Source organism: Misgurnus anguillicaudatus, chromosome 18 (genome assembly GCF_027580225.2).
Source record: "Misgurnus anguillicaudatus chromosome 18, ASM2758022v2, whole genome shotgun sequence".
In the NCBI taxonomy this organism is placed as follows: domain Eukaryota; kingdom Metazoa; phylum Chordata; class Actinopteri; order Cypriniformes; family Cobitidae; genus Misgurnus; species Misgurnus anguillicaudatus.
In genome coordinates this window covers 1822301-1833324 of record NC_073354.2, presented here as the reverse complement: position 1 = coordinate 1833324, position 11024 = coordinate 1822301, and the positions used below count along the sequence as shown (strand labels likewise).

At 36.9% G+C, this 11024-nt stretch overlaps 1 protein-coding gene across 1 annotated transcript; it reads left to right on the top strand.

Moving 5' to 3' along the window:
• The first annotated feature begins 625 nt into the window (after positions 1 to 625).
• LOC141350410 (B2 bradykinin receptor) lies at positions 626 to 5031 on the top strand. Its single transcript, XM_073855496.1, has 2 exons — positions 626 to 889; positions 2207 to 5031. Exon 2 carries the CDS (start codon positions 2214 to 2216, stop codon positions 3252 to 3254), a length of 1041 nt encoding a protein of 346 aa, XP_073711597.1. The 5' UTR covers positions 626 to 889; positions 2207 to 2213; the 3' UTR covers positions 3255 to 5031.
• Positions 5032 to 11024: the final 5993 nt, after the last annotated feature.

The following is an 11024-nucleotide window of genomic DNA, read 5'->3' as shown; positions in this document are numbered from 1 at the left end:
CTGATCTCGACAGTCAGATGAAAGTCCTGACCACCATAACCTCCTTACGGCCTGAATTTTAAAATTTTACCAGATATTACACTGCTAACAGACAAACAGAAAGTTTGTATTAAACCTTTTTATTTTACAGTGGACATCAAGAGAGTACAGACAGGAGCAGATGTATTCTCAATATCTCTAAAAACTTATCAGCATGTGGGTCTACAACAAGTACATTATTATTTGGCCTTGTGTCTGGTTTTACATGATAACATCACAGGCAATTTAAAGGGATAGTTCACTCAAAAATGAAATGTTGTTCTAAACCTGTATGCCTGTATGAGTTTCTTTATTCGGTTAAAGACATGAATAAAGATATTTTAATAGATGATTGTAACCACACAGTTAACTGTGTTTAACATCATTTAGGAAAATATCTTCATTGTGTTTAAAAAAGTTTTAAGGAACAACTCATACAGGTTTAGAACAACATGAGAGTGAGTGAAGGATTTGGGTGAACTATTCCTTTCACATTTGTGTTTATTTTATTCAGTAAGATACAGACAGACGGTAAAATTATTCTGGAATACCAACTTAATATATCACTTTTCCACCCACAAATTTTTGACTCATTTTCAAGGAAGCAGCATCACACTTGAGTCATGAACAGATCTCTATTCTTTAAAAGATGCTTCATAACTATGTTTGCAAGTGCTTTACTTACACAGCCAGATCATGACAAACGGAAAGTGAGAACAGATTCAGGCTCTCAGTGACGTCAACATCGTTATTCGTTTATAAGAGGGCCTGTCTGATCCGACCACCATCCAGTTGGAGGAGATTCACCCAGAAAACACACCAGCTTGTGATTCTGGCTCTAAATTCTGGAGCTGTCACTTTACCATGAAAGGTAGGCAATGCATTCAAATACTGGGCATTGAGATACCATACTCACACACACACACACACGCACGCACCATGCTACCATTAGATTTTACCATTAGCAATTGTATAGTGATTATATATAATTATTTCTCAGTCTTTTTATTGGAGTAGAACCAGAAAATACAGGAAATAATATAATATAATAATATAATTTAAAATAAACCTTAATGAAATTAAATCCTGATTTCTAATTTTAATCGAATGACTTCAAGACTTCAGTCTCCACAAAAAATCTCAAGATGTGTTTCGTGACAAGACAGGTCACACTAAATACTGACTGATGCCTGAAGAAGACATTTAGTACTGAAATTTGTTATTTTTTTTATTTTGTGTACATATTTCTTGTATTTTCTGTTTGTATCTTAAAAAAGAGTGAAAAATAAATATGGATGGACATTAAAATTAAAACTTTGCTAATTGAAACAACAAAGCTGGCGATGGTAGCCTAAGACTTTTGCACAGTACTGTATATAAATGACTTTGTTGACATGTTATTGAATAATTTAAATATTAAGTGATTAAGTTACTTGCTTCCTTTTCTATAGGTGTGTATTTAACATGTTACTGTATTTATCATGTTTCTTAGCAGAGGATTTTCTAGAACTGTTACTGACTCCCTCACATTCTTTAAATAGCTATTATTTAGATGTGGCCAGGGCTGGAGTGGAAAAAAATCGTCTCTGGACTTCATCCAGCCCCGGCCCACTACCTTTGCGCAAACACATAAAACTAAAACTAAATGAATTAGAAAGATTGCTTATGTGCTACCTATGCGTCTTTATGTAAAATAACTGATCACAATGTTTAAATCTGTTTGCTATCAAAATCAAATGAAAATAATAATAATAATAAAAAATATGAAAGTAAGAATAGAAAACTTTATATAAATAAATACAATGAAAACTTTTCACAGGCTTAATTGTAAATAGTTTTTGTTCATGTTAAAGTTTTATTTTATTAAACCTATGAAGCAGACTAAATAATTTATTTATTAATTTATATAAATAATAAATGTATATAAATGTATTGAATTTGCTGGCAACTGATAGTAGTATTCGGCTAGTACCACTGATCAATAATAAAGAAAGGCATTAAGTGAATTAGGGTATATTATTTTCACAGCATATTTAAAATGTCAACACGCTATGAATAAAATGCATAATTTTCTTTTAATTATAAGCACATGTTTCTTTAAAATATGAATGAATAAAATATTAAGAAATATCACATCACAAGACATGTTAAAGCATATTTAAACATGTCATGTAATTTAAAATTACAGTGTCCCAATGGAGCTAAATTCATCGAATTCCCTCAACTGCAACAACACAGTTGCCTGGATGTGGTTGTCTTCTCTCCAGCCTCCATTTCTGGCTCTTGTTAGCATCCTGGGAGTGGTAGGCAACAGTCTGGTCCTCTGTGTGTTTTGCCTCCAGCGGAAGCCTTGCAGTGTAGCTGATATGTATCTAGGCAATCTGGCAGCTGCAGACCTTGTCATGGTGGTCTGCTTGCCCTTCTGGACGATTACAATTGCCCAAGATTATCAATGGAACTTTGGTCAACTGCTTTGCAAGCTGGTCAACACTGCCATCTCTATGAACTACATGTGCAGCATTCTCTTTCTGGTGCTGGTCAGTGTGGACCGCTACCTTGCTCTGGTCAAACCCATGAAGCCCTGCAAGCTAAGACGCCCTGCCTGGGCCAAACGTATCTGCTTGGTGATTTGGGCAGTGGGCTTTTTGCTTAGCCTTCCAGCTCTCATATTCCGCAGAGTCCGTTTTTTTCCAGAACTAAAGGTGGAAGCCTGCTACCTTAATTACCCTCACAAAGGCTGGATACTTCAATGGAACTTTACAACAATTGTGCTTGGCTTCCTGTTTCCACTGCCCGTCATTTCATTTTGCACCTATCACACGGTAATGGCACTGAAAGATAGTGTAAGGATCCAGCCGAGGGTTCATGAAAAGAAAGCCACCCAGCTGGTGCTTACCGTTCTTGCTGTATTTCTCTTCTGCTGGATGCCATTTCAGCTGGTCCGTTTTCTGGACACTTTGGATTACTTCCAGCTCCTACCTGGGTGCCTGTGGAAGTACACTATGGAAATCAGCATTCAACTCGCTGCTTATTTGGGGTATAGCAATAGCTCAATAAACCCTTTCTTGTATGTTATTGTAGGAAGCCACTTTAGGAAGAGAGCTAGCCGAGTTTTTAAGAGTCTTCTGTGTCCTAGATGGAGGAACAGCTCGTCTGTGCTCACACATGTTACTGTAATTGGAAAATGCAGTGAGAGTTCCAAAGGATTAACACATAGAATAACATCGCTGGCCTGAGCTCAGTTTGTTCAAACACTCCATACATTTCATCACATGTCACCCAATCAATCAATACTGTTGAATATTTTCTTAGTAATGTATTACAAAACATTTGCTTGTAAAGATTTCATTATATTACTTGTGTGCGTGCGTGCGTACATACACATAGACACAAAGACGAGATATGTAATATGTTTACTAAGTAAAATGTTTTGTAATATACAATGAGCTTCATAAAAATTGGAACAGAGGCACATTTTATGTTATTTTAGCTTTTCTCAACTTTTCCATCCATATTTATTACCCTAAATACTTGACACTTTACCCTAAATACTTGATCCTTTATACTTTTATACTGTTATCATTACTACATACACATTTCCTGGTATTTTCTGGTTGTATTTTAATAAAAAGACTGATAAATAATTATATGTGATCTATATTTACATATATACTGTACTGTACTGTACTGTATTGTTTGATTTGTAAAAATTCTGTTTTGTTTTTAAAGAGCCAGTAAGATGCAAATTTTAAGCATCCTATCACTGTTTATAAGTCTCGGACAACAGGTTTAAATGCATCCAAGGTCAAAAACACTGTCATTTTCTCAAAATATAAATTTAATATTACCCCATTTCTCAGAGATCCCCAAAGGATTAGTGTAAAGCTGTTCAACGACTCATACATTTATACATTTTATGTATATTTTTCAATTACACCATTAAGAAATAAAGTAAATAATAAAGTAATGAAATTAAAAAGCTGTATTTCAACGACTATTTGAGTGTTTTTATTGTAGAGCTTGGGTTGCCCAAATAAACCTTTCTGCAAAATAAATAAAAAATTTAATCTAAGCGGAGATTTTTTTATCAAAACATTTTTCTAATCAGATCATCATTTCTTTCTTCTAAATCAGAGGGGGCACTGTCTGCTATGCACTGGTAACCCACTGCTTCTTGGGGCTCATTGCTTTATTATACAAATACAAATGTATATGTTTTTAATTTGTTAAGAGAATTTAAGCTCTGCTTTTGAAGAGTGAACATAAAAAACCTGTCCTGGGAAGCTGCCCATGTTGTCACTGATTCAGTAGGATTTTTTGTGGCGATTCAAATTACCTAGTGTAATTTCAAGCAGAACAGGTCAGGAAACTATTTTGTTTCCATTTATACTCAGACAGAACTGCATATAAAATTCATGTAAAGGCAACAATTTCTTCGTTAGCATGCATATGGCCAGCATTTCCTTTTTCTGAATTCCCTTAAGGCACAGCAATTACCTGGTCAATTTGCCGGATAAGGTCATTTGAACCGTGTATGGCCTGTTTGGAGGGGTAATGACATCTGATGGCTTCAATAATCCACTTAGTGTATTCTGTCATGTTTTTTGTTTTGGCATGTTTATGCTAATTGCATTTCTAGAAGACTCAGGGGTCAACTCAATCACTGTGCAAAGAGATTTCTCTGCTGATTTTGGACATAACAGATATGATTTATACAAAGTGTCTTGTTGTTTTGTGTCCACTCCCAATTAAAACTTAAAAGAGTATTGTGCTTTCACAAAATTAAGAAAATAACCATGTTATGTCTCCCTCAGTGAAGTCCTTTCAGACATGTTTTACAAACTTAACTGTAACTTAACAAACACTTGTCATACAAGAAAAGATAAATGTATAAAAAAAGCTTGGAACGCTTCCATCAGACAGTGTGATGCGACGGCCAAACACATACACAAACACATGAGGCATCACATTTGATGTGCTTTGTGGTATCTTATACTGTAAATAATGTGATTATAAACGAGACATCTAAATCCTTTTTTACTCACGCATATCTCTGCACATCAAGTTTATTCGATCACACGCCTGGCCTACCATTCCTTTGTGCTGCTTTCCAACAACACATGACGTAGTAATGGCGTCTGTAAACAAACACTAAGTATTGATAAGTTGACCACACTCATCCCTTGTTGTGTTTGTACTATAATGATTAGAAAACACAAATAAGAGTCCAAACAACGATGGGCAGTTCTTCATTTGTGCTTTTTACTGCTCAAATAAAAACTCTCTGGCCAATCAAACACTAACCATGTGATCATTTTTACAATGCCAAACAGTATTTTTATCAGAGTTCAATAACAACTTAATACACTATATCCCTTACTAAACTTATCATATTTGTAGCCAAAAATGTTCTGTAGTATATTTAAATAGAATATATATACAGGAAAATAAGTATTTGAAACCCCTGCTATTTTGCAAGTTCTCCCACTTAGAAATCATGGAGGAGTCTGAAATTGTCATCCGTGAGAGACATAATAATAAAAAAACTGATTTTGGCCCACTCCTCCACACAGATCTTTTCTAGATCAGTCAGGTTTCTGGCCTGTCGCTGAGAAACACGGAAGTGTGAGTTCCCTCCAAAGATTTGGGTAAAAAATATACAAAAAATATAAACATTTAGATACATGTTGCTCACATAATATGGTAGCCCAGTTTGTGCTGAACAAACTGTTATGAGACTTTTGCCATTATTATGTTTTTAAGCAACTGGAAAAGCACAAATGTCAGTGCTGGTCAAAACTGCTCAAAGATTTCAATTCAGCCAAGACCCCAGAGGGTTAAAGGTTCCATTTTCCCAGAAACATAATACAGAATATTGATGTCATGTAAGTGAAGTAAGGAATAATTGACGACGGGCCATTGAATTATAAGAAAATAATGCACACCAAGGTGGTAATGCCGTTACACCGCAGGTGTGCATTATTTTCAAATAACTCAAAGGACCGGAGTCAATCATTCCACTTATACCACGGTTACCACAAACATTGCTCTGGTGCCTATTTTTAAGACATTTGAAAAATTAGAATGCAGCATTCAACAGACCCGTGGTATAAAGTGATGTAACATGTGTCATCTTTATCATATAGTTTACATAAAGTGCAACCCAGAAAGAAAACATGCATGCTGACCACCAGAGGTCAGTACAGGACAGCAGATAATAATGTGTGACTCCTCTTATAAACATATAACAGCCTTATCTTTTGATCTCAATTAAATTACTGCATTTACATTACACATACAAAATCTTTTTTAAATCATATCTTAAAGGTAACATTAATTATAAGAAATTAGTAGTCACATCAGCACATTTGACCATGCTTAACTTCTCTTAACATTTATCAGACTCTATTCAGAAACCCAAAAAAAGAAAATTCTGTCATTACTAACTCACCCTCATGTTGTTACAAACCTGTATAAATTAATTTGTTCTGCTGAACACAAAGAAAGATATTTTGAGGACTACATTTCACACAGCACCACATTAGTTTAGTCTTGAGCATGAAGCATGAGGAACATATTCCACAATTCTTTTATCAGTACACAATCAGATTACTACAACAATCTTTTTGTACAACGTTGGTTGTAAAGTCTAATGACTGTTAATAAAAAAATGTTCTAACGTTTCTGATAACATATCGGTTGTATGAATCTTGAGCTAAAAGAACTCCCGCAAGCATATACCAATTCATAAAGAGGATGACATTTATCATGTTGATCAGTTTGTCTGTCATTCTAACCTGGGCTATGTCATCTATACTGGGAAACACACCCCACAACAGAACTGCTTTTTTATTAGCTTACTAAAGGCAGGGTGCATGATTTTTGAAAAACACTTTGGAAAAGGGAGTCGGGCCGAGTACCAAAACACACTAAGTTGTAGCCAATCAGCAGTAATGGGCGTGTCTAAATTGAAGGTCCAGATTCTATTGGGGTAGGGGCGTGTTTGTTTAGGTGATTTCAAATGTCAACATTGGCTTTTTGAGAGATCATGCACCCCGCCTTTAAGTTTGTTTTTCTCCCTTTTCAACAGTCATCCTCCCCAGCAAGTAACACCATACAAAACCACAGATGACAGAGTCACAGAAAGTTAACAATGCTTGACATTAGGGATGCTCCGATCGATCGGCCGCAGATCGGTATTGGCCGATAATGGCACTAAATGACTCGATCGGTACTCACTAAATTTGCCGATCTCATGAACCAATTTTTATATTTATTTATAGGGATGTCCCGATCCGATCACGTGATCGGAAATCGGCCCCGATCACGTGGTTTCAGACTTTAGGCCTACCTCCCGATCAGGACTCGGATACATAGCCTATGCAGGGTTTAAAATCCATTAAGGTCTCGCTCTGCTCCGCGCCAGTGTACGCGCTGCGCTGGTGCGTGTGAACTGATGAGAAGAGGCTTGTTCGACTTAATGCAGCACCGCAACAACCGGCAGCCGAATAACGTCTAAGTTCCGCGAGAGTGATTTAAAAGCAAACTCCTCCGTATGATTTCGCGGATCACTCTCGCGGTAGTTTGACGTCACCCGGCTGTCGATTGTTGCGGCGCCGCATGAAGTCAAACAAGCCTATTGACGTGCTTTCAAATTCATTCATAGGCTTCACACTCGTGCGTGCAAGGAACCCACGACAAAACCGAGTTTTTACCGCTCATTTAAACGACGCGTTGATCGTTTTTGTCACCATGTGCTCAGACGCAGCTCCGCGCCTCACTCAGAACCTCAAGAACGCGCATTCGCGCAGGATACTGTAGAGATGAGAGATAGAGAGAGAGGTAAGAATGGTGCCCACGTCGAGAAAACTTAATAGAAATCTAGAAACAAAGTATTAAAGTATGTCTAGCCATGTCACTCATCTTATTACAATATGTTAACTAGATAACTGGATACAACTGATTGTATAGTTTAATAAAATAATGTATTTTGATTATACAGATTAATTACGACCTAACTATAGGTATTTTATAACTAACTGCTGACCAGCTTAGGGAATCTCTATCGCTAATTTATAAGACATATTGCTGAATCAGTATGTTGTTTTTCTTGTTAATTGAGTCTTTTTTGGTAGCCTATCTTATGCCTAGAATAGAAGGAGGTTGATTCTTATAACTTCCTTCAAAGTTTGATCAATTGTGCATAATGACATGTGCAACAAATGCATATAGGTGTCAGACTCATAGATTTGCATAATTTAAAGTTCAGGTTTTAAAGTTTGGGTCAACATGTGGCACAGCTTTAAAACTGAAACTTATACAATCCTATCAGAGGTCCAAAATGTCATTGAAACACACCAGTGGCTTTGCTGTCATCAGGATTAAACATTTTACCCCTCGAACCCTCCCTCCCAACAGAGCCTCCCCACAAAACAAATCCCAATTTAACCCCTGTACATATATACTATATATATTCTCATTATTTTTTAACACATCTATAGTTATGTGCTGGCACAGAGTTAGACTCTTTTGACTCCACACAGAAACAGCAATGCGTGCGGCATGACATAAGGAACATCCTGGTTCTGTTTTTTTCGCTCTTTTTTATTCTTTTTTATGTATTATAGAAGTATTGGATCGGGACTCGGTATCGGCATATACTCAAAATCAAATGACTCGGACTCGAGGGCAAAAAACCTGATCGGGACATCCCTATTTATTTATGTCATCATATGGCTCCTGAATGTGGCTGCAATCAGAGACCATTTTACGCAGTGAGAGCAATTTTACAACCCCTTGCTTCAGTGCGATCTACAAATTTCTCTCTTTGCCTTTACAGAGATATGTGTATTTTTTATGAGGATGCGCTCTGGTCCTAACAGCGTGAGGCGTCTTCACATACCCATCAAACAGTGTACACTTTTGCAGACATTGCATCTTCATGCCGAAAGTACATTATTTGCATGCGTTTTAAAGTTTTGACAGTATAAACTTTAATTTTCTGCATAGCTGCTCTTGTCCGCGTACACCCGATGTGCGCACACACAGCAGCCTGTCATCAGTGCACGTGTACAGAGCGATCTCTCTCACATCTTAAAACCACAGTAACCCAATTCATCTCTAAATAAAATCAGTCTCTGCTCTTGACTGAAGAACTGTTGTACTTTATACAAATGTGTGTTTATTCATTCATACAGTAAAAACTGAAGTGTTTTTTCCATTGCTTTTAACAGACATAAGCTTTTTTAAAGGCATATTAAATTTCTCTTTGAAAAATAAAAATTTGCTGTGCTTATTTATTTGATTCTCTAAAACAATAATATGAGCTACCTTATTACAAATAATAAAGGGAACATCTGTGGTATTACTTTATCTAGAAAAAGAATATTAACAGTTACAGTTATCAAAGAGCCTGCATATCTGCTTGAAGAATCGGTATCGAGTATTGGTAACGGGCCGGCTGATCAGAAAGACAATTGGTACTCTGTATCGGCTGCAAAAATCCTGATCGGAGCATCCCTTCTTGACATACACCAAAGAATCTCCTATTCATATAAATGAATACAACGCACCCTTTTTATGAATTTGTGTCGTGTTGTCAGACCAATCAAGCTTATTGTTCAAATATACACCCAAGTACTTATATGATCTGACAATCTCAATATCTGACTCATATAAATTCACTGGCATAACATGATAAGGATGTCTTCCAAAATCAACCATCATTTCCTTGGTCTTACTATTATTTAGCCCAGCGTTTTTCAAGGTGGGCTCCACTGTTTGGGAATAGGAACATTGCAAGTGGGGTGTTACAAATGGGAGGAAATTTGGTCATTTTTGTAATCTCTATAAATTTCTTTATTTATTCACCATACACTCAAAACGACACATTTAAATATAAACCAAACTTAAAGCCGCTCTATGCATTTTCGGCGTTTTTGTCAAACAGCGACCCCTAGAGTTGCTGGAGAATTCTTGCAACTGTCGTAATTTCCCACTCTGTACACCTCCGAAGGTAATGTTTCACAATTTCATACAAATATTAGGCTACTGCATAGTCTACTAAACTACTGATGATGGTAATAGGATAATAAGAAGTTTATTAAAAGTGGAGAGTGCATATAATAATAAAGTACCGCGTTTGCTGGCTTATAACGTTTTTACATGATTGCAGCTAAATCACAAGTAAACAGTCTATAGTCTATGTCTACTGTATCATTTCATTTGTGTTCTTTTATTGTAATGTAAACATTACAAAATGCCATGACAAAGTTAATTGTGTACGTTGCATTATTTTATAACATTGGTCGTTATAATGTCACTATACATGATTATTGCTATTTATCATTATAGTTTGCAAACTGTGCATGTTTGCGTTACACTATGTACAACCTCTAGGCTTATTTATGTCCTGGTAATTATGTGAGATATTGACAACTGTTGTCATGATAATCGCATGACATACTACAAGCAAGCGCAACAACATACAACATAGACCGCAAACAAGTTTACAAATAAGAGATTCACTTACTAGTCCATCAACAAGATCGCCAGATCAGCATCCCATCCAGTGCTAAGCCAACGAGTAAAAGCCTGACCGGGTGGGACTCTTGTCCGGTTCCTAACGCGGTCAGATTCTCTTTTCCTTTTTCTACTCTCTTCCGAACGCGCTTTCTTAACTTTTAAATCGTTTAGCCTCACGTCTCAAATTCGCGCGTGCAGTTGTTGTTTTAGGCTTGATTGACTTCATGCGGCGCTGCAAGAACCGACAGCCGGATGACGTCAAAGTGCTGTCTCGGATCATTCTCGCGGTTCTTTGACGTCATCTGGCGGTCGGTTCTTGCAGCGCCACACGAAGTCGAACAAGCCTAACGTGTGTGATGTCGTTGCCGTAAAGCAAGTCGTGATTCTCGCGAGATTGGTCAGGGGCGCTTCTCTCAAGCTTGCATTGCTGGTTTTGCTAGCGGCGTCCTCCCCGAGCTTCAACAGGAGGATGATTCGCCCTA

Coding starts and splice junctions, on each gene's coding strand:
- LOC141350410 (XM_073855496.1), top strand. CDS start 2,214: ATGGAGCTAAATTCATCGAATTCCCTCAACTGCAACAACACAGTTGCC.